The sequence below is a fragment of the Acipenser ruthenus genome, chromosome 4, assembly GCF_902713425.1.
Source record: "Acipenser ruthenus chromosome 4, fAciRut3.2 maternal haplotype, whole genome shotgun sequence".
Taxonomy (NCBI): domain Eukaryota; kingdom Metazoa; phylum Chordata; class Actinopteri; order Acipenseriformes; family Acipenseridae; genus Acipenser; species Acipenser ruthenus.
This window is the reverse complement of record NC_081192.1, coordinates 40,323,090-40,348,541: the sequence shown is the minus strand read 5'-3', so window position 1 is coordinate 40,348,541 and position 25,452 is coordinate 40,323,090. Positions and strand designations below refer to the sequence as shown.

The 25,452-nt window shown below is 36.8% G+C and overlaps 1 protein-coding gene across 1 annotated transcript in view; it reads right to left on the bottom strand.

Moving 5' to 3' along the window:
- LOC117399230 (eukaryotic translation initiation factor 3 subunit H) overlaps positions 1-14,940 on the bottom strand; it is a 138,985-nt gene extending 124,045 nt beyond the window's left edge. The window contains exons 1-2 of the mRNA XM_033998280.3: positions 14,806-14,940; positions 14,212-14,470 (exon numbers count right to left, since the gene is read on the bottom strand). Coding sequence (XP_033854171.3) covers positions 14,212-14,418 — 207 coding nt within the window. The 5' untranslated portion in view covers positions 14,419-14,470; positions 14,806-14,940. The remainder of the gene's footprint in view (positions 1-14,211; positions 14,471-14,805) is intronic.
- Positions 14,941-25,452: the final 10,512 nt, after the last annotated feature.

The following is a 25,452-nucleotide window of genomic DNA, read 5'->3' as shown; positions in this document are numbered from 1 at the left end:
TTCAGGACTGAACCCTGTGGTTTGCTAATTTAAATTATTAACCCTTTGCGGTCCTATGTCGGACCTGGTCCGACATCGCGAAAATTCCATTCCAGTCTATTGTCGGACTCAGTCCGACATTGCCGAAAACCATGATCTAACACAGCCTGTGTTGCGTTTAAGCCGGAAAAAACCGAGACAAGGCGTTCCCTAATCGTCTTTGATCGGAAAGAAGGCGGAGACAGCCGAATAGACTATATACAGGCTGAACAAAGCCGAATTGAACAGACGGAGAAAAGACACACAAAGTGATAATGGCGCAGAGGAGACAGAGAAAAGCAATGCAGCCTGAAGAGCTTGCACAGATGATGGAGCAAGAAGAAAGTACAGATGAAAGCAGTTTGGAGGATGATTTTGAAGAATCTAGTGACGAGGAAGTACTGTTCTCTTACTGAGGACTCTGATGAATCTCAGGAATCGGAAGAAAGTGACCAAGAACCAGACGCACAACAGGAGGGCGAATGGAGACGCGCATCTGTAGGGGCAGATGCTTTCACAAAAATCCCTTTTACTGTGAGAAATAAGGGATTTCAAGGTAGTAATACTTTGAGAACTGCACTGGAGTTTTTTCAACTTTTTTTTACTGACATTTTGTTTACTGAAATTGTGAATGAGACGAATAGACATGCGAACGTAAAGCTAACAGGACCGTGGCGTCACAATTCTATTTGGAACACCTGGGAACCTGTTACATTACCTGAGATGAAGGCATTTTTTGGTGTTGTGCTGAACATGGGACTGACTGTAAAAACAGACATAAAAGAATATTTCTCTGAGGAATGGACCGACAGATGTATTCAAGAGATCGCGTTTCTTGCAGATCTTTTGGATGCTGCACCTTTCCCCTCCCCCCACCCAGGTGCCTCAGACTGCTTTTGTTAGCAGAGGACAAAAGGTGAGGAATGTGGTCAGCTACATAGATGCAAAATGCCGTGAGCTATTCATTCCAGGCAGAGACATTTGCATAGATGAGAGCACCGTTGGCTTCAAAGGAAGGATTATCTTCAAATGCTACAATCCTCAGAAGCCTACCAAGTGGGGGATGCGTGTGTTTGTTTTAGCTGGTTATGTCTCTGCTATTGTTCCTTACTTTGGCAGCCCAACAACAGACTCCCTGCTGAGACCAGACATGCCGTTTTCATCAAGGATTGTTCTTCACCTGTGTGAAACATTGCTGCAGACAATAAATGGACATGGCTTTCATTTGTTTACAGACAGGTTTTACACAGGTTACGACCTGGCCATGGAACTGCTCAAAATCAAAATTCATCTTACTGGAACAGTAATGGCCAATAGAAGAGGATTGCCAGCACCAGTGAAGCAAGGCCTCAAACTGAAAAAAAATGAGTCGGTTTCATTCAGCAAGGACAACAATGTCATGGTGCTAGGATGGAAGGACAAACGGCTAGTGCTCATGTTGAGCACCTTCCATGGCAGTGACTGTGAGAAGGTACAACGCACCATCAAGCGAGGAGAAATTCAAGAGCTGGAGAAGCCTTCAGTGATCTGCGATTACACCAGCAAGATGGGTGCAGTGGACCGGGTGGATCACTACTGTGCCAGTTATGCTTTTACAAGGAAATCTCTGAAGTGGTGAAGGAAGATGTTCTTTTGGCTGCTGGAAGTAGCAATTGTGAACAGTGCTATCCTGTTCAATTTGATGAAGGTGGAATCAGGACAGCTACCTGTTCGCCATAAAACCTTCAGAAAGGACTTACTGGTACAACTGGTGGGAAATGTGCGCAACCCTGGCTCCAGAAAACGTGGTCGTCCATCATCCACAGACAGAGAGGAAAGACTGAATGAAAAGCCACATTTCATCACAAAAAATGAAGGAAAGAGCACCAAAGACAGTGCAGTGTGCAGTGACAGAAAGACAAAAGGGGGGAGGAGAGAGACTGTATGGTTCTGCAGAACCTGCTCAAGGCAGCCAGGGTTGCACCCAGGTGACTGCTTTGAAAGGTACCATACCATGGACACATACAGATAATTTCTGTCAGTGTAAATTGTTTTTTGTTTGCAGACCTCGCCTGATATAAATAGTTATAAAATTGATGAAAAATTGTTTTTAGTTATTTTGTTTTTGTTTTTTTGTTTGGCAATAGTGTGTAATTGATTTGTAAAAAGTGTTGCACCTGTCTGATTATTCTAAAGGTACTATAATCAAGCAGAAACAAAAATTGTGAAATTGTTACTTTTTTTTTTTTCAATGTTCGCCTGATATATATATATATAAAAAAAATAATAAAAACATGTTTTTTGTTCAAAATTTTGCTACTGGTGTCTTTGTATAGGGTACCCTTTGGATTTGCACTGCTTTATTCCTTGTTTTAAGCAAATAAAGTCACTTTATTTCAATTTAATCTGCACGTGGTCTGAAATTTTATTTTCTTCATAAAAATTAATTGGACCTGACCAGCCTGACAGCCGCACAATAAATGGACTGCAAAGGGTTAAGCACTTCTAGTTCTCTTATTAAGTAATTAAAGTGAATACACATTGTCCAGTTTTCTGTGTTACCCCTGTCTGCTAACAATCTTTCTGGAACCTCTTTACTTGTAAACAAGTGTTTTAGAAATGATTTCGTAAAACAAACATGCCTTAGGCCAATATGACCCGAGATATTTATCTATGCAGCTTTGCATACATTAAGAAAATGCTTTCAATTAGTCTTTAATCATTATATTTGTATTACTATTATTATGATTGATTATGTCTAAAATTGGTTGTACCTGTCTGAAGAGCTGTTTGTAAAAAGGGCTTATCAAAATCTGTGCTAGGCTTAGGTTAGTAGAGATTCATTTTCTCTGCAAGTAATAGCTTCTCTCTGATAAATTCACCATAGTTGCACTTAAAATTCTGCACTATCCTCCAACTTAATTTGTTATAAAATTGGCATAACTATGACCTAATTAAATATTGTATACCTCAGAGTTTATTACTTTCTAATATTTTGCATATAAACATACATACCACATTACATAATAATGGTGATTAAATTAAAATCACACAGCTTGTTTCCTATACAGCAAAGGCCAGCAATTAGAAGTTAAATATTTCATATTATCAGAAGATGCTTTCCCCATTATCATTGATTGGTTCTGAAAACAACACATAGATTGACAATGAATCTAAAAGCAGGGAATCTCATCTTGTAATTACAAGTTTTTTAAATCAGTACCTCCCCGTTTTAAGTGATATCTGACAGTCTAAAGTGTGTTTAAAAGGGGGGAATTTTTGGAAATCCCCTTAAACTGCTGTCAGCCACAACCATACAAACCACCACTGAGATATTTCACTAACTAATAAGTAAAGTTTAACAAACAATATTTATTATACTTGCTAAATAAGTGAATAACCTTGTTTCATATACAGGGTGTCAACACTTCTGTCTGCAACTGTACATACATGTATATCTGTCTCAATGAAAACTTGACCATGAAAGACTGATAAAGGATGTATCATTGAGTGTAAAAGACAAGACTGTGCTGATGCAATACCCAGTGAAGTGTGAAAGGGGATTTTCACTCTGATGCATTAAAATGTAGTTAACATGACAATGCGTGATGCAATAATAAATGGCTGTGATAAAACTCCAGAAAGCTTTTTTAGAAGGTAAAACATTAGTTCACATGTAGAGGATGCCATAATGATAAACAATTGGCTTTATTTATGCATTAATTTAAGATTGAGTAATTTGGTATGTAACTTCACAAACTACCACTTGCAACATCCTAAGAATGTTAAATGTACAGTATTTGGAGGTAGACCTACAACTACGGTACTATTACCATTTTTCCATTTTATTTTTTCAATCGCTACCCGTCACCACGTAATGTGTGACAGGCAGAGACAGACAGACAGACAAACAGGATTAGGCAAGACTGTAAAAGAGAAAGGCTAACGTGATGTTTGTCAAAAATCCACATCAGTTACTGCTAGCAGTTCAAATTGCCCTTTCTGTTGGACATATCTAGTCTCACTGCAACATACTAATACTGTATATAAAAATATTAATACTGTATAATAGCAACTGCAGAAACATATGTACAATAGTAAAAAAATCTTGATACCAGTATTTCCATGCATCCGAAACAGCTTTATGAAAACAAAGGGAAAATACAAGGACGGTAAACTATTTTTGTTAAACTATCAGACCTATTCGTCCAATGACTCACGAACCACTATAAGATCCTATGAGGGATGTTCGTTTTATTCTGTTTCCTTTAAAATCCCAGGACAGATAGATCCAAGGTTTTAAAGTACCATGCAACTTTTTTGGCTGTTTTGTTTTAGCGGTCTGATTTAAACCCATCTGTTTTCTGCCAGTTTGTCCCAGAGGATGCAACAAAACATCTTCATCTCTACAGCATCATCATGCAGAACAATTCTTTTGAATACATAAATAAAAGGTCATGTATAAATGGCACAGATTAGTTTCTGGTATACATGCTTGTGCTTTGTGCAAAAATACATTGTCCTTTAATGCAGCCACATTGGGGGGAATACACCAAAATGATTTTATTTAGCATTATACAGCATGTGGGACATTGTTCTGTGGCGTATGTAATGTCTGAAACGGCTATGTTTTAAGTTTCAGTAATGCCATTTCACTGCTACAGTGTGCTCACCTACCTGCTTATTTTAAATACAACAGTTTTGAGAACAACCTTTTGAAGATGAGGATTTTGCAATACTAAACTACTTGCTAATGTGTAATTTGTCTTAGAACAGGATTGTTAATTTCAGGTAAAGGGTAATCAGTCTTTCTTAGCCACAAACAAGCATAAGAGACTCTAGAACTGAGGTAGATAAGCCTTGTGTACAGACAGATAATGATCACCTTTCTTAATGGATGGACACTGGTTTCAGAAATCTTGAATCTAAAAACAGTTGTTCAGCTTTCCACTCTACAGAAAAATGGATTAGAAGACTAAAACTATGTGAAAGTTGCCATAGGTAACCTACTGTGCTTTCACAATGTCACTCCAACACTGTCAGAAATGTTCAGTTAGAAACAGCATGATTCTGCATTTTATAGAAGCATTCAGCTGTTAGACTTATTTAATAAATCTATGGGAAAATGTTTTTGAACTATGTAGCAAATGAAACCTTTTTTATTTAGCTTTGATCTCTTTCGTAGCCTTGTCTTCTTCAGAATCGAAAGGCTTAGCCTATATATAATGACACCTGCCTTTTCCCAAAGAATTTTTGAACCCAAGATTAAAAAAAAGAAAAAAAACAATTCTATTTGTTGGATAAGTTGGCATTTCAAATGGTTTACGGTATATTAGCAGTTGAAATAGCAGATGGATCTTAAAATATACAATACCTTAGTGCAACAGACCACGGGAAGTAACAACTTAAACCAACTACTTAAATTTAATCAACCACCTAACTAATTAGTTATGTGTATGGTAAAAGGTTTTTTCTAAAAAAGCTGCAATACTGAACGGGAGCAAATGCCATACAGTTCTGAAGGTAAATGGAATGCATTTTAATGATATTAGTAGTCAGTCATACACAGGATGGATATCTCAGAGGAACACTTTGTGACTACATCACTTAGCTTAATTTGCATTCCATGTGTCACACTGTCAAGAGTGTAGTGCTTGAATAAATGCATGAGGCATGGATTAGATATGCACACAGCCTGCACAATGCAAATCTGGGAACACTAACTATTCAAGCAGTCACTGTGCATATTTTCTGGCTATTTCAATACAATGACCATGGGTACAGGCAGTGCTGCAAAGCTGAACTATTTCAGTTTTTCACAGGGCTAGGTGGCACACTTTGTTAACTCACTAGTGTTTAACATCTGATGCCTACTGTAGTGTTCCTTGCATCTTTGCACGATCCACGCTATGTACGTGCCTAATAACTCGAGATGTAATCAAATTATAATTCAAAAACAGCTTTACTGGCTGTACACGTCATTGCACTTGATACAGTACCGTATTGCATGTAGTCAGTTTGCCCCTAAATGATTCTTATAAGCAGATTGCTTGATTTACCATGGTTAGTATAGGAATGATTTTGTCTCAGTGGTTTTTGTCACTATGAGGTTGATTCTTATATTAGTGATTCTTATAAACAGAGTGCACTGTATTTTACATAGAAACCAATTGGCTGTTCCATCAGTTATTTGCTGGTTGGATGCATGTAGTGTAAACCTTGCTAAATCTATAACTTAGCAAAATACCATTACTAGTGTAGAAAACACATAGCTTTATGACATATTAAAAGCACAAGTGTGTATCTGCTTTCCCTTTTGAGTTCTGGGGTGCTGAAGGGATGTCATTCCTGACGTCCACTTTGGGGGCTCATTATTCAGTAACAACTTACATCATATATATATATATATATATATATATATACACACACACACACACACACACACACACAGTACTGTGCAAAACTTTTAGGCAGGTGTGAAAAAATGCTATAAAGTAAGAATGCTTTCAAAAATAGACATGTTAATAGTTTATATTTATCAATTAACAAAATGCAAAGTGAGTGAACAGAAGAAAAATCTACATCAAATCAATATTTGGTGTGACCACCCTTTGCCTTCAAAACAGCATTTTTTCACACCTGCCTAAAACTTTTGCACAGTACTGTATATATATATATATATATATATCACACATATCGTCTTTACTATTACATAAACTGGAACTACAGATATTGGAATCATTTAACTTTTGTCTACATTTGGCTCCATAGCATTAACATCTATGGTCACAAATAGATAATACATTGACACATTAATAAACTATATGAGCAGTTCTGTGTGTGCAGCGAGTACAAATAAAATATTTTGATAACTTTGCTGCTCTCAAACATGGCCCCTTTTCATCATGAGCACCCCCCATTACAGGCCGAGAGCTTAAAAAACACACTTCCAGTTACTGCCATATGACAATCAAATTTGAGATGGTGGGGTGGGGAAGACCCCAAAATGTAGTCAATTTGGTGTGGAATGACTCTAAACTTAACTGAGTTCTCACTTGACTTCAGTGTGCACATGTATCACAGGAACTACCTAGGAGCTTCACTGAAGAGAAAAGGATTGAGGAGGTTAATGAGGTTTAAACAATAATCCAAGGTACACAAGTCAAATACAGATAAACAGTGTTTATATAATAGATTATGTGTTATGTGAAATACATGAAGCACTAGATTGAGGTACTTAATGGGGAAGCCTCCACAACACCCACTTACACTATGACAAAGTTTCAGCCTTGAAATATGTAATATTATTTACTATATCCTTTGCTTTTTTACTTTGTAAGACTTATTTTATTTGGAATCTGTATGTAGGTGTATGTAGGTGGTGACATTACAGTTTTAATTAAAAACAGACAACTGTGCAAATTGAGATTGCATAGCATTGTACAATACACCCACCTTAAGCTAGACAGTTTCCTTCTCTATTCATCTACATCAGTGAAATAGTTGGTCTGCCCACTTGTGGAACTCATGCAAGTGGTAGATTAAATGTGGGTAAAGAGTTCATACTCACCAAATTAAAGTTATTGATTTAGAAGCAATGCCACAAACTAAACAAAATGATTTATTACGTTCTGGAATGAAAACGATATTCAAGATTTTGTTTATTGGTTAATACATTTTTTTTTTCATTCCCTTCAACCTGTTCTCTTTGTCTCTTTCCATTGTTTTCAAACATACAATCATTTGAAAAAAGCACTCTTCCCATGGTCAACGACAAAGCATAACATCACAGCTAGCTAATGAAATTCAACATTACATTTATAGCTTGCTTTTTCGGAGCAGCCAGCAGCAAATCAAATCGCATTATATTTAAATTTGCCTTCAGTTCAGGTTTCCATCTTCCAGATCCCTGTTACGCGATCTCTCAGAATAAACAGGTACTGTTATTAACTTAAGTTATGTACACAGAAAACAAGCTGTAAGAATGTGTGGCAAGTGCAGTGCTTTGTTAATAAACAGAGGTTTGCTAGTTATATTCCTGGATATTAAGAGTTAAGGCATTTTACAGTTGACTTGACAAAACAGCAATGTTTATTGTATAACTAATTTCTTTTGTTGTATTCAAGCATTTAAAGATTCATGATTTAATTGTTAAGTGTTTCATTTTCATTGTTGTATCCAAAAGTAGTATGAAAAAGTTGCACATGTTGAATTTGTTGCATGTCTCTTACTGTGAAATGTGCATACAGATGGTAACAATGTTCCCCTTAGTGCTTAATAATAAAGTGTTCATAGGTAAGGCTACGATTTTGTCACCGAGGTCACGGAAATTGTAAATTTGGAAAAAAGTCAGTGAAATCTTGAAAATGGATATAAAACAGTTTTGATTAAGCGGTTTCTTTATTTCCTTTAAAACATGCATTATCATTATTATTATTATTATTATTATTATTTTTCTTAGCAGACACCCTTATCCAGGGGGACTTACAATTGTTACAAGATATCACATTATTATTTTTACACACAATTACCCATTTATACAGTTGGGTTTTTACTGGAGCAATCTAGGTATAGTACCTTGCTCAAGGGTACAGCAGCAGTGTCCCCCACCTGGGATTGAACCCACAACCCTCCGGTCCAGAGTCCAGAGCCCTAACCACTACTCCACACTGCTGCCCACTGAAAATATAAATCTGCGAGTATCTGTAAATTGTTTGGTTGTTTCATATAGCATTTATGTGTAGCTATAGGTCAGCGAATGAGATAGCTGAGTGGGCAGGCATGTAAATCGATGACAGCTAAAATGCAAAAAAAAAAAAAAAAAATTCGAGTGACCTGTTTTCTGTAAAGACAGAAGAGCAAATGCATCAGACAACAGAAGTTTACCAACTTACAGAGGCTTTCTTAACAACATGCTGTTTATTTCAGAATCGTGGAAAACTATAAGCCTGGTTCATGCAGTACTTCTGTTGCAGATGAATGTGATTCGTCAGGCGCAGACAGCGAGCTGTGCAGCTTCACTATTTGCTGTACGGGACGCATCATTTCGCATCCCTTTTGACTGCACAAACTCATATAAATACAATACTTTAAATACAAACTGCATTCGCGTAATTGGATAAATGTACATTTAAGTAGCTGTGCTGAGTTTGAACATGTATACAAGAGGATTAAAAAAAAATAATCAAAAGCGACGTTGTTGCTCCGTTCTCTCAACCAACAGAGAACCCGAAAGGGATAATTTCAAAGTTTAAAGTTAAATTTCAGTTTTCATTTGCTTGTTCAGCTACAAAAAGGCACAAGTAAACCTCATGGTATTACTTTATGAAAACGTGTCGCTGGCCACTGTTTACTGTGAAGAAACGGCAATGGCAAGGAATGAAAAAATAATAAAATACGTTGTCAACATTATGTACTATTTATTTTGGGAATAAACAAAACAACGTTTAACTTGAACTGCTATTTGGCATCCTTTTGTTTTGTAGTTAATTCACTGGGGTAAAGTAAGCCCTACACAACTTATTCTTTACTCCTGGGATATTTTTCTATTTTAACGTGTTACATATTGTAAGGTCTTGCTGTAAAATATAAGCACACAAACAGAGGCCACGGCCACGGCCCATGCCCTTATGCTGTCTCTTACTGCGTTCAGAGCAATATAATGGCTTTTATTACTTTTTGAAAAAGAACAAATATCTGAACGAATATTTAAACGTGAAAATCATGTGTTTGTCCCAGCACTAAATACAAGTGTTTTATTTTTATAAGTGTTGTAAATCGAACCCTGATGTGGACATCGATTATCGTGCAAATTCTAAACAATTAGGAGTTAAAATGCTTATAGCACTCTCCAATTTTCATATTCCTGCCATCACTAGCCTATGCCTTGTTTTGTGTAAAATCTGACAAATTTCCAGTGTAAACATAACGGTAAATTAAGAAAAAAATAAATAAATAAACCCCACTGTCCAAAGGAGAAAAAAAACAAGGTTTGAAAACTACATTAACATTATGGCCTATTCACATGGAAATAAATTAGATAGAATTTATTTTTAATTTGCTGGTGGTTACAATTTATGAATTACGTGGCCCAGCTTCTGCTTGCGAAAGCAGCAGTCCCTTCCAGTGTGCCACGCCTACAGAGATGCATTACACTTTTTACTGTCATATTTTAATCAAAACTTTACATGACTTTGCATAGCCACTTAGATCTGTATTATCTTCAGTGAATACAACTATAAAAATTCTGAAACAGCGGCACGTGACAACGTAATAATGTTAAATATTATTAGTTATGCTCAAGACAGACTACTGCGGCTGGGACTGACTTAAAACAAAATATGTATAAAATACATTAACAAAGCAGGGTACTCTTGATCTCTGCATCATCATCCTGTATTTGTTCACAGACGCATATTCTCAGTAACTTTTAGAAGCAACAACACAGATTACGTTCTTGACAGTAAGTTAATATGTACAAGACACGTTTTTAATTTCATGGAATATTCAATTTCATTAAAATATTATCGACTTGTTATCGTGGGGTCCCAATCGATAAATAATTCGATTATTACTGTTACAAGCCTAATTGTTATAGTTTGTATGAATACATACTCTCCCTAACTCAAATCAGAGTTAACAAAATACTCATTATTAAATCATCATTTGATCTTATTACACATCATACAAGTAGACCATCATGACTACAGCATGTAATGTGACAGATATGTTTTTTAAATCCTTCAAAACACAATTGTTCTAAAAGTGGACTGCATCTACTTGAAATCTAACACTATGGATAAAAGACACTCCGATCAAAGGTAGGAGAAAAAATATCATGTTCTCGGTTTTGCTGTCTAAACTTGAAGGACTACATGTTTCTTAATCTTTTTTTTCCAGTAGAACTTTAGATGTGTCGTCAGTGGAAATAACTTTCAGACAATGAGCATCATTTAAAAAAAACAAACACTGGTTTGGATACCTATTGTAAGCTTTTCAAAATAGTTGTTAACATGGTGTTTTTTTGATTAAATTACTTTATCTGAAATAAGGTCTACTTCATATGTTACAGATGACTTTATTGAGACACTGTGGGACTACCATATCTGCTACTTATGGAAATTCATTGTTGTACTGTAACAGTTTTGGAACCTTGAAGTAGCCACCAGATGGCAGGATTTTTTTATATGAATTCAAGAACTGCACATATTTTAATTGTGATAGTTTGGAAGCTGGTATTACTTGTAAAAGCTATTAAATCCTATTTGAGGGGCTGCATGAACAGAGTTATAGTGGTGTTCTACATAGTGTGACATTTTTACTTCTATCTTTAAATCTGTATTAATTCTAATTCACATTACTTTATATAAACTTGTATTTATATTATCATGCAATGCTGGCTCTGAGGATCAGCCTTGATTTGGCCTCCCCAACGCATCAGCATGCACAACTTTTGAATGAATTTTGTTTATTTATTTATATGTTATATATTTATTGGAGTTAATTAGTTCATTCTTTTCTGTTGAGTCCCGCTGGCATAATCGTGTTCAGTCTATTTATCCATTTACTTTCTTTTATTCTTCTATATGTCGCATTGTCTAATTTTAGCTGTTCTAATACTAAAAACTTTACATCATTTATGTCTTGTCACTGACTGGTGAAGTGCTATTCTATTGGTTCATGCATTTTTCTTTTTTTTTTTTTTTTAATTAATGAAAGGTGGTTCTCAATCATTTTTCACAGGCTATTCCATAAACATTGCTATTTTTACAGTAGGTATTAGTTTTTAGTGGATATGTGGTGTTCTTGTTTAATAATATTTTTATTTATGTCCATGTATGTACACACTTTACATGTACAAGTGCAAGTATATGTAGAACTTATTCTGTCAATTATTATTTTATGTTTACTGTGAACTAAAATATCACCTAAATTAGCTTCTCTTTTGAATGCTACAACTGGGGCCCTAAATACTTTTTTCAATTTTTCTGAATTATGTAGAATCCGCAAGTGTTTCCAAACTATCTTAGAAATATTGGGCAAAAGTTTAGAATAAGTCATTACTAATGGGACTCTTTTGACCTTGTTATCTCTTTTTATAATCTAGTAGATCATGTCTTTTTAGTTTATTCACTTTTCTTAACTCTGTCTCTAATTCTTTCTTTGTATCCTCTTTTTTTAAGATTTGTTTTTAATACATTTCTTTGTTTTACATAGTCACTTTCTTTTGAGCATATTCTTCGGTATTCTTATTCCTAGACCCTTTGGGATTGCTCTTTTAGTGTGTATCGGATGTGCAGAGGACATGTGTAAATACTGGTGCATGTCAGTAGGTTTACTTAAGAGGTCAGTCTCAATTGAACCTTCAAGTTTTATATGGTACCAAATCCATATCGATGTTAGGAGCATCAACAATTTACTCAAAGCCTCCACTAGTGTTTTCCACTATTATAACAACTTTGACTCTTATTAATACAGCTTAGTTTGGGTGAGAAGAAACCAAGCTTGTCATTTAGCAATCTTTAATTCACATTGATCAGAATCTTCAAAAACTTGTGATCCCAACAACTCAAAGTAAACTACACATGAGCAGCTAATATGAAGTGTTGTAGTAGCTAATCCATCACATTTACCCAGTGGTTATCAAAGGTTTTTTGTTTTTTATTTATTTATTTTTTATTTAAAATGTATACATGACATTCTAAAGAAGGCACAGGTTGATTCTATAGAAGTATAACCACCCCCCAAAAAAAATGTCTAAGACTTTTGCACAGCAGTGTGTGTCTGTATGTATGTATGTATATATATTTCCTATGTCATTCATGTACAGCTAATTGTATACACATTCTTTAAATTGAGGTGCACACTCATCAGAAACTTATTTTTATATGTTCATCTTATAATGAAAGTGATCCACTCCATATTTCATTTCGAATAAAAAGTTCTTATCTTTATTATTTAAAACATTGATGTTTATAATATATCAAAAACCTTGTCGTGGCAGAGACACCTGATATCTATCTATCTATATATATATATATATATATATATATATATATATATATATATATATATATATATATATATATCTATCTATCTATCTATCTATCTATCTATCTATATACACACACACACACACACACACACACACACAAGTTGTCCAGGCTTGCTCTAAACAAGGATTATTGGTAATGTACAAAACATTTTTATTCTATTATTGTTCTCACTATTACTGTTCACTAAAAGTTTCTTATTTTGTCTACATCACAGTCTTTTTTCCAGTATATTTTACAGTACATTTCACAAATATATGTCTTACTGCTGATTAGCTTAGATTAGTTATCGTACAATGAAAACGATTATGCTCTGTACACAGTACTGGGGTGAGAATTGGCCCGGGCTAATGTTCACCCTCCCAGAAGAGTAGTGGGGTGAGAATTAGCCTGTAACACCGGCACTGCTGCTAACACTGCAGTGCCCAGTGCCAAGAGGCTTATGTGAGTGTGTGCTGGCAATGTGATTTAAGTACACTACCTTTACAGTAAATACAAATACATAAAATGTGGTTATCATTATGCATATGTATGCGCGTGTGTCTGTATCAATAATACCCCTAACTCTGATATTATTGAAAATCGCAGACCAAACTTGAACAGACTGTGACTTGTTTGTATCCTACACCATAAAACAAAGCAGGCAGAAAGTTTATTTATGAAGATGTGCCCTCAAAATGAGACTGTGCCAGCTGTGAGGTGGAGAAAGGGGAGATGGTGGGAAATCAAATAAAAAGTTTCACCCACCTACCCTATTTTTTTTTTCAGTGTAACCAGAACCAGACATTTTTTTTTTATTTGGCCTAAAGGAAAAGAGAAGCCGATTTTATTTTTAAAATAACTTTCTCAACAATATGACCCTGTCCTCAAAAGTTTTACATAATCTACAGTACAATAACGAATGTAATAGTATACCTTAAACAGCAGTATAACTATCCATAATACTGTTGTAAACGTTTACTTATTGCTATTTTCTTCCATAAATGCGTAACGAAAACCGGGGAGGTTCGCCAATACTTACTTTATAAATGGCAGGTGGTCTACCACAATAACAAAGACCGTATAATTAAATGTTCAAAACAAACAGAGAAGACTGGAAATATCTAATCACAAACAATGAAATCAATAGCCTGTCCACATGTGCGTCTTTGTCGCTACTCACCAGCCCTTCGATCTGGATCTGCTTGACGGGGGAGTCGAGGGTGTTGGCTGGGGCTGGGGCTGAGGTTGGAGTTGGAGTTGGGGCTGGGGTTGGAGTCGGAGTAAGAATCGGGGTTGGTGTTGGGGATGGGGATGAGGATGAGGATGGGGTTGATACTGCATCTTCGGGTGCAGCAATTGCCGATGCCGAATCTTTGCGATCTGCCATCTTTCCTGGTTCAGAAGTTAGAAAAGGGGAAATGGATCACCGGAAAGTGTACCTGTAGATATAGACCAGACTGAAACAAATGTTGCACCTATCTTCATAACTTATTTTGTTCCTTCATTTAAACTAATTGTACTATATTATCTATATAATGTCCCACCGAAATAAGCAGCACTAGTATATTATATTGAATACAGATAGGACACAGGAAACACATTAAAATAAAATGTACACATATTCTATCACTATTACAAATGTGTTAAATATTATTTGATCAATATATTTTGAACCTCTGCAGAATTATCAAGTGTGTCCTTTTAGTTTAGTAATGGGTTGTAGAAAAAAAATATCCGAACCCCAGAATTCAAAATATAATATTTAGGTACTTACTTTAAAGTTTAGTGTTAAAATATTCACATCGCTCAGCCAGATATCTTGGAGTAGGTATCCGAGGGAAGCGATTTGTATGAGCACAGCAGAAGCACGTGTGTCACATGCTGGAGGTGTGTGTGTGTTTCCTGCTGATGGGAAATTACAATTACAATCTCAGTCTCATTACAATTATACAATTTTCACACAGAAATGCAGTTACTCTGCCGTCTCTGAAACGTTTTAACGAGTGTGGAAAATACCCTTTCACACAGCATGAAATTGCGCAGTCTATGCAGGTGTAATACCGTCATAACAATCAACAGATTGTTCACTGACAGGACCTAACACATGCACGCAGTGCTTAATTTGTAAAGAAAGAGGTGCCGGGACGCAAGCAATGACAATAATACCGACCCTAAGAAGAGCATATTCAAAAACATAACACGTTTATTTGAAAGACAGTCGTACGTACTTGTGTTAGATGTTTACAATCACGTATTCTACATTAAAAATAAAAAAAAAGACCAGAAGGACGATATTGACGAAAAAACGCACCCCAACACGAACATTGGTTTGAGCCACGGTTTATTATCAGCGATGTGTAAGCAACAGAACTTGCTGTTAGATTACAAAAACGATTAATTAAACTTAGGGTAGGTAGTTGTTAACTTACTATGTTTTATTCTTTATTAATTAAATTATATTCATTGAAAAAGGAAAGAGAACCAGATTGTTATTATTTTTATTGTTTTGGTTTAATATAATATAGCAGGCTAATGTTCATATTGAAGTAGGCTACAGTACAATATATTTTTTTTCATTACAAAGTTGCCGTTGTTCTTTGTTGAAATTAATGTTGAGCTTTCATATTTTGTTGTATACTACTCATTTAATCAAACCAAGTAGTGTAAGAAGTTGCTTGTGTCGTTCATGACGTTTTTCAAATCAAGTAAGTTCATTTGTGTATTAAAAAAAAAACAGAACAGAGTTGCAGCCAGTGTCATCTTATTTAAAGGCACGCAAGCTGAAATCGTAAAGTAATTTAAAGTAGGTACAAACGTGGCAGCGGACTGTCTCTCTTTACGCGCACTCAAGAACATGCAGACTTAATGCAACTGTGTTGAGATTTTAAAAATAAAGCATTTTATGAGATTTTTAACTATAGGTACCGGCACTATGACTCAAGCTCAGGCACAAATTAAGCAGTACGCTACAGTGACGTGTCATGTTGACTGAAACCACACCCACTATAGGTATAGCGCTTCAGTGGCAGTATAGCCGTTCACACAGGCAGTTATGACGGTCCAGTGACATTTCTGAACTACACTTTCATTGTCTTTCACCTAATATGATTAGTTCGTTTTAGAAGGTATTCACCCTACATTGTATGCTAGTGCAGCGTACTGTTTTTATATAATACCGCATTACACTTTCTGACCTATCTGAATTATTATTTTGTATATTAATATTGCCGATAATAACCCTACTTGTTTTACATAGTAGTCATATAGGGTTATACTTTTTTTTAGTATAAGAACTGGTAATTAAGGAAATGTACAGTGCCGTGAAAAAGTATTTTCCCCCTGAATGTTATCAGATCTTCAACCAAAACCTAATATTAGATAAAAGGGACCCTGAGTGAACAAATAACACACATTTGATACATATTTATTTATTAAAGAAAGTTATGCAACATCCAATGCCCCCGTGTGAAAAAGTAATCGCCCCCTTAGACTCAATAACTGGTTACGCCACCTTTAGCAGCAATAACTGCAACCAAACGGTTCCTGTAGTTATTGATTAGTCTCTCACAGCGCCGTGGAGGAATTTTGGCCCACTCATCCATGCAGAACTGCTTCAACTCAGTGACATTTGTGTGTTTTCGAGCATGAACTGCTCGTTTCAGGTCCTGCCACAACATCTCAATGGGGTTTAGGTCTGGACTTTGACTAGGCCATTCCAAAACTTTAAATTTCTTGTTCTTCAACCATTCTGATGTAGACTTGCTTGTGTGTTTCGGATCATTGTCTTGCTGCATGACCCAACTGCGCTTCAGCTTCAGCTCATGGACGGATGGCCTGACATTCTCCTGTAGAATTCTCTGATACAGAGCAGAATTCATGGTTCCTTCAATGATGGCAAGGTGTCCAGGTCCTGATGCAGCAAAGCATCCCCAAACCTTGACACTACCACCACCATGCTTGACCGTTGGTATGAGGTTCTTACTATGGAATGCAGTGTTTGGTTTTCGCCAGACATAACTTGCCCATGTCTGCCAAAAAGTTCCACTTTTGACTCATTTGTCCAGAACATTGTTCCAAAACTCTTGAGGATCATCCAGGTGCTTTTTGCCAAACTTGAGACGAGCATTCATTTTTTTCTTAATGAGCAATGGTTTCCGCCTTGCTACTCTGCCATGAATCTCATTTTTGCCCAGTGTCTTTCTGATGGTGGAGTCATGAACACTGACCTTAGCCGAGGCGAGAGAGGCCTGCAGATCTCTGGATGTTGTTCTAGGGTTCTTTGTGACTTCCTGGACGATTTTACGCCTTGCTCTTGGAGAGATTTTGGCAGGACGGCCACTCCTAGGAAGATTCACTACTGTCCCAAACTTTTTCCATTTGGACAATATGGCTCTGACTGTGGCATCAACAACTTTTTTCCAGAGGTCTTCAGGAATTTCATTTGTTCGTGGCATGATGTGCCTCTAGAACAGGGGTGGGCAATTCTGGTCCTGGAAGGCCGGTGTCCCTCCTGGCTTTTGTTCCAGCTTTGCCCTAAATTACTTAATTGGACCAATTATTACCAATTATTGGTCTAATTAAGTAATTTAGAACACAGTTGGAACAAAAGCCAGGAGGGACACCGGCCCTCCAGGACCGGAATTGCCCACCCCTGCTCTAGAACCTGTGTGCTGGCAACTTCACTCTGATGGTAAGGGCCAAAGTTAGTCAGATTTATATTGGGCAGGGCTGGCCAAACCAGGCCTGGTTGTTAACCAAAGTACTCAAACAGCTGACCCTAATTATTCCTTTAATTGGGTTGAGTTAACTAGGGGGGGGGGGGGGGGGGTGCAATAACTTTTTCACACCTGAAGATTGCATGTTTGATTACCTTGCACACCAAACAAATGAAAGAAGCACCAAACTTTGGTGTAATTTTTTCTCTCAGACTCCCTCTATATACTACTACAACCCACAAAAAAATCTGACCAAATTATCATATTTATGTCTTACCAGTTTAGTGAAGATGACATTAAACAAATTACAGTAAGGTTACAACCCCTGAACTCAAACCCTTATTAAATTGAGGGCCGTTTATATGTTGTGTAGGTACTGTAAAATCTGATGGTAAAAAGATAATTTGTCTTTGTTTATGCTGCTTCCTGGATGTGTCAGTTCTGATCTTACCAAACTGTACAATGTCTCACCCTCAATGAAGGCCAAATAGTAGTAGAAGGTATGTTTAAACAATATTGTGGCGAACCTCAGTTCCCGCAGGCAGGCGCATCACACAGGGCGAGGCAATTCACACACAGGCGGAGGGCGGGCGTGAACCCGAACCCGGGACCTCTCGCACTGAAGCATAGTGTCAATACCACTGTACAAAAGAGCCGGCTCCCTTGCAAGAAGCGTATATCAGGCTTATACAGTGTGATTACGTCACCTACCAGCCATGCTGCTGCCTTCCCCCGTGCATGCTACACTCTCCCCTGCTAGCCTCAAGTCCACCCCGGATTTGCTAACCAGGCTACAGTCTGACGAGTGCGTGCCGGGGTACCTGCGTCCACTTCTGACACCAATGTAGCGATCTCGGTTCCTGCAGGCAGGCGCATCACACAGGTCGAGGCAATCCACACACAGGTGGAGGGCGGGCGCGAACCCGGGACCTCTTGCACTAAAGCATAGCGCCGATACCGCTGTACAAAAGAGTTGGCTCCGTTGCAAGGAGCGTATATCAGACTTATGTCTTAGAATGTGATTACGTCACCTACCAGCCCTGCTGCTGCCTTCCCTCATGCACGCGACAATATTTTCGTTTTGCAGCTGTGTTTTAAAGGAACTGAAATCACTTGAGAAGGGGTTATATGTAGCAAAACAAATTTTACAGGTGTTTCAGGTTCAGAACAATGCACATTTTAAGAGTCCAGTTGGTGCATCACAATGTCTGCAGTCAATGATTGATGGCAATAACCCTCACCACTACTTTGTAGCCACACTGGTAATGACATCTTTATTGTATTGCACTCATTTGTGAAACAGACTTTTATGGATTTGCTGGTCTGCATTTCCGACATTAAATGTGTCATCGAGGTGACAGACAGACGTACCTTTTTTTGAGTTGCATGGCTCACTTTAAATGTCATTTTTTATACTTCCTTTCAGCTAGACCAAGACCTGACAGCATCAGTAAAAAGGATACCAAGGATCCCTCTGATATTTATCATACAAAACACAATGGTTTTAGACAAACCTTCCCCTGGTTCTGCTGCCCATGTCCAGGCTGTGCAAACTGGACAACTGGTGACCGTTCAGCAGCAACAAAGCATTCCGACCCTGAAGGAGGAGCAGGGGCTAGTGAATTCAACAGAGAGCTGGGGTAGGAAACGCAAAAGGAAAGGTGGGCCAAACCCCCTGAGCTGTCTGAAGAAAAAGAAGATCCAGGGGCAGCAGCAACAGAAGCCTGCTGGAGAGAAGAAGAAAAGGAACCACCACAGGAAGCGTGCAGGAAGGGGAGGTTTGGAGGTGGAAAGTATTGCTCAAACTGAAAAAGATTAATACAGAGACGGGATGGTTTGTTTCCACATTATTAAATTGAAAACTCCCAACAGGAATACATTATCAGGACTGTGACAAGCTGCAATTTAACCACATTTCTGATTTCATGAGACCACTGTAGGTAAACCAAACCAAATGCCTTTAGTGCAGGATCTTTGTTGTCACACAGATCTAAAGAACTGATAGATAAAACTGTAAGAAATGTATTCAAGAAGACAAAAACTGGTGAAAGCATTGTGCGAAACAATTGTCTGACAAAGTTTCTTATAATTTACTATTATGAATGTTTAAAGTTATGTATAAACAGTTGATAAGCCAAAGGTCTTAATCGTGAAGTAATGTAAGTACAATGCTGCTCTAAAACAACATTACAACCCATAGACAAATAGTGCCCCTATAAGCAGTTGTTGCAGTGATACTTGGGAGTCCTCAGATACCAGACCTATTCTAACCCTTTGTGGTTTTTGAATTCTGTTGGGCCTCCACATGCCACCTTTAATTTGTGCCATGAGTAGCTTTTCTTCAATAGCAGCACAAAGTTGACAACATTCTGTAAATCTTGCTAAAGAGTAAAACGTTGTACACCACTGATGTGCTAATTTAGGGGTAGTAAAATTATATCAGTTTTTGTATTTGGTAATATCAACATGTGGTTCATTCAAGGTGTGACTAATAAAGTTATAAAAAGTTAATTCATTCACCAGATTTGTCAAGTGATAGGAATCCGACTTATACTAAATCTTCACTGAATTTGTGAAGCTGTTTCCCTCCATGGTTCCCTAGACCTTGTCCAACAGTTATTCAGACACACAGACAAGACTTATTACTGGTACAAAACCAGCTTTTTAAATCTGATCATTTCAGAGCAACAAAAAACAAAACAAACAAAAACATATATATATATATATATATATATATATATATATATATATATATATATATATATATATGCAATAAAGCCCGACAGGGCATCCGTATATGTCCAATATACGGACGCCTCGGGGCGTTGTGAGGCATGAGACGAAGTTGAGTGCTTCCTACCCCCAAGAAGCACATCTTTATTTTTGCTATTGTGCACATTGCCATTGAAAAAATACACCAGGGGGCAGAATTGAGACGATGTCATAACCAATAGTGCCTCCTCGTTTGATAGTGTCTTTTTGCTAACTGCACTTGTGCAGAGCAGAACAGGGGAGGCAGTATTGTACAGTGTTTCTCAGTAATGTAAAATGTTTCTCATTTTTTTTTTATTGTACATTCACTTGGAAGGTTTGTTTTTTCTTTAAAAAATAAATAAATAAAAATGGACTACCTCTAATTTGTTCCGAGAGGCCTTCTCCCTCTCCTCCGTGTCGAGTTACACACACCTTACATCAGGGCTTCTGGTTTTCTATATATATAATGAGATTGTCTTCTTGATGGTTGCATAAAAATGTGAAATACAGACTTGCAAAAAAGGACCTGAAATGTGTTTTCTACTTGAGTAGCAGCTTCTTTTTTTGTGTTTCCTGAGCTGTTTGATTTATTTCTGCAAGCAACTCGTGCAAAGGTTAGGATGTCACAGGTTGATAATTGTAGCAATATGTTTCATTGATGAAGTAGCTGGGTATTACATTATACCAGTATTATTAGGTTCTGAATGTGTCAATAATAATGAACTAAGAAAGGTACAGTTCTTCCATAGCATATGTTTTGTATATTGCTGCTACATAACTAGCTGCATCAATGGTAACAAATATATTATACTTCCCACAGCAATATAGGTATTAAAATGTGATATTCCACTTACTATAGCTATTCATTATTCAGCTTTATTATTTTATTTTCTATAATATATACTTTATATTGAAACTAGCAATTAAGATAAAACTTGGTGGAGTACCATTATATATTAATACCCATTTTAGCTCAAATAGTTGAGCAATTAACATGTGCAATGAACTGCAATAAAAAGGGATACTGTGAACGGTAAGTGACAGATTGGGTAATAAAACACACAAAGTCCAGGTTCTTGGAGAAACAAACGTTTGGTACTTTATATAGGTTGTTGTGATATTTACAATGTTTACAGTGAACAATACATGGTTCCAATGGGAGAGAGATAAAGCACACAAGGGGTTAACGTGCATAAACAGCATTGCGTTGAAGATAACACAGACTTCTGTCTGGATCCTGTCGTACAGCAAGTCCTTACTTCAGAGTCCTTGGTAAAAAGGACTGCTCTTTTTACCAGTCCTCGTCACAAGAGACAATAGCAGAGTGATTTACACAATAGTATGTTGTTTGTTGTAGCAGTTCCCCTCACGATCTCTCATCTCCCCAGCCAAAGTTTTCTCACCTACACAGTTCCCTATATACTCCAGGCCCCTCCATATCAATCTCACAATATCAAACCACTTAATAATTGGCATTGTTTAATTGGAGCCTTGATATTTTGGAACCTGAAGCAACTATGTATGTGTCCTCACCAAGATGGCCACCCCGACCCGACACATGGCTTACCACTGGTTCCTTCCTGGTGAGGCTTGAGAAAGCAGCCTTGCTAGCACCTCCATCTGCCAGGAGGCCAAACTTCACCCCTTTATTTAAAGCCAGCGATAATTATCATACTTTTTATTCAGATTGATTTTACAGTAATGGGAAGAAAATTTGAAATACTGGTAGCACAAACACAATCAAATAATTAGAAAATCTAATTGAATCTGTGACATACAGTATATTTTGTAATGGTTTTAGTCAAAATGCACAAGACAGACTTTATAGAGGGCTCTGTTGGCAGGTGCTTCTGCATGAATGCTGTTTAGGGAAGAACAGTCTTAAAAGTCTTGACACTATGGGTTATTCTGGAGCACAGACTGCAGAGTTCCACCCCCAACGTCACATCTCAATCAGTGATGTCTGAGCTGACTATATTTAACCCTGCACCCTACAGTATTTTGACAAACATTTTTATATTTGTCTTGGAAAACTGTCAGCTCCTTATATCGGATTGATTTTGTGACATACTGTTTGCTGTTTGTCATAAGGGGCTGTAGTACTCATAAAAACTGCTGAAAACAGCACAACAAAAGTCTGCTGTAAATATATAGTCATGCTTTGTCTTTTTTTTTTATCTTCTGACAGTCAGTTGTTTTTGCTTGGCCAGGTTATTACTTTGACTTCCAAGTAAATCCCTAGACCCATATATCCCTGAAGGAACTTCCATTTAGACTGTAGACATAATTTCAAAGCATAGGCAAGATTACAATGTACATGTGTTCAAGGCACAAAGCTGCAGTATCAATTTCACTACTCATTCCGATATTAGTCCTATTATACTTTAGTGTTGTCCAAGCAAGACAACTGAAAAATGTAGTGATCACCAAGAAAGCAGTTCACAGCAGCTGTGGATTTGTTTTGACCCCCTACTCCCGCTTGTCTCAATCCCAGACTTGCAGTGGTGACCTAAATGTTTTTGTTTGTTTTGTTTTTTTAAATACCAGTGAAGAGCAACTTGATGGGATATTTGTTCATAATTTTATAAGGCCATTGCCAAAACTGGACCAATTTTCGTTTATTCATCAGGATAGTTTATATGGAGCCAATAAAGCTGTCTAGGAAAATGTATACAGCAATTCCCCCTAGAAAAATGCTTTAGATCTTGAATTTGTTTAAGGAAACTTGTGTGAACACTCAGCTGCCCAACTATGTTGCTGCCCTGACTATCACCAGAGATTCTGTTGGAACGCTTCCAGGTGCAGTAGTTTCATTGCATTAATATTATTCCAGTATGAACCAAGCATATCTGCAGCATAACTATCAATTGTTTTATGACCTGCTGGTGCATATTTGCAATATAACACCAAATGCTCCAATGTTAGATCTACTGTTAGATTTCAACCTAGATTTTTCACTGTAGGATATTTTGTCAAGAATCGGTTACATTGATTTTTGTGTGGTAATACCGTTTATCCTGCATGGTTCTTATGTGTGTGTGAGAGAGAGAGAGAGAGAGAGAGATCATTTGACACTTCCAGTGCAGGGAAAAAATATGTTGCACATTTCCAAGACGGTCTCGAAGAAGTAGTTTCAAATTACTTTTTTTTTTTTTACTGGCCTCAACTCTTATGTTTGAGTTGTTCCAATTGCAATTAATAAAATGCTTTGAATATTTTTTTAATACTTTCACCAGTCATATGCAAAACAGGCAAAATCAGTGCATTTAGGTTAAAGATCCAGCATCATCCAATTACGTTTTCATTTTTTAGCACCTTCAAAACGCAGTACCTGTTCGCTAGCTGCCGAAGACAACAAGAACTGCGTCTGAATTCAGATCAAAGTACCTTAACACAGAGTATATCACAAATGTAATGTCACATTTCAGTAATTATAAAAGTAATCAGAGATCCAAGTTGATATTAAACAAACACATTAAATTGCCACTTCAAATTTTACTTCTCTCACAAAGCAGAAGGAAATAAATTGTAATGCTGGTAGGTTCCCAGGATATTCCACCAAATGTGTAACTAATTACCAGAACATGACACTTGGGTACATTTAATTACACTAAAACATCTCATGCATTCAGTACTATGGCATTCGGGGTGCAATGATACATTGTCATGATATGGTATGTATTGTGATATACTGGCCATGATACAATATGCATCATGCCTAGGGATGTGATTGTCACTGTAAAAATATGTAATATGTAAACAATTTCACAGAATGGTCACGGCTACAAAGATTTGAACTTAAATATATTTATTCATGTAATATACTGGAATATTTTAATGTTTGTGCAATAGTAAATTATAAAATTATGTCTAGTCGCATCTAGTCAAAAGTAAACAGATCCTTAACATTACCTTAAAAAAAAAAAAAAACACAACACAAATATGCTTACCTTTTAACACGTATACATTGTCCTATGTAAACAAAAAAAAAATGAACATTGAAATTTTTTTTTTTTTTTTCTTTTTTTAAATAAATGTTCTGGTTGTAAATTTAATTTTACAATATCCTTTTTGTTCATGTCTATTTAAACACATCTGTGGTTTTGGTATTACAGGATGTTCATTAAAAAGATTAGAAGGTTCGTTCTGCATTTACACGGTTCACACCGCAGGGGAGCGACCGCAAGTGCTGCAAATCAGGGTTCATGCTTTTCCACAACTGTAAACCATCCTCTCTTTAGACTTTGCATTATCAAGTGTATGCAGAAGTATATTTTCTGCACAAAAGGCTTCGGTTAATTTGAAGTTTGTTGAAGCTGCTCCCTCCGCTCATGAAATTGTTTGGGATATTGCTCTGCTAGTTGTGTAGAAATTAATTTTGCCTCTTTTATAGTTCTCTGTCAGTACTCGCCTTTATTTGACGTTTGCTAACTGATTTAACTTTACACTGAAACCAATTCAAAAGACATGAACTGCTCCTTTCCTATTTTCCGCCGAGTGGTAACATGTCAAAAAATTCACGGATTCCGTGACAAAATCACATCCCTAATCATGATACATGGTGATGGTGAGCTACTTGATGCATAGTAAGATAAAATGATAATTTAATGGACAATTTTGTTAAGACAACAATTGAATGAGAGAGTAGGTTTCATACCACTTATAAAACACTTTTATTCAAGAACCATTTGGTTTACTGTAAGGAGCTGTTATGTGACAAAGTACAGTATCTAGTCAGAGATCTTCCTCCCTCCCTCAAATATTTACATATAAAAATGTATTACGAAAATACATAGGGATGGTCAGACATCTCCCGATACCAACCATGTCCTTTAACAGTCGGATAAACAGCTTTCTAGACATATGTATAGATATATGCATACATAGTAGGATACACTTTGGAGCCATGAAATCAAAATAAGTATATTGTGAAACTGACTTAAAAAAAATAG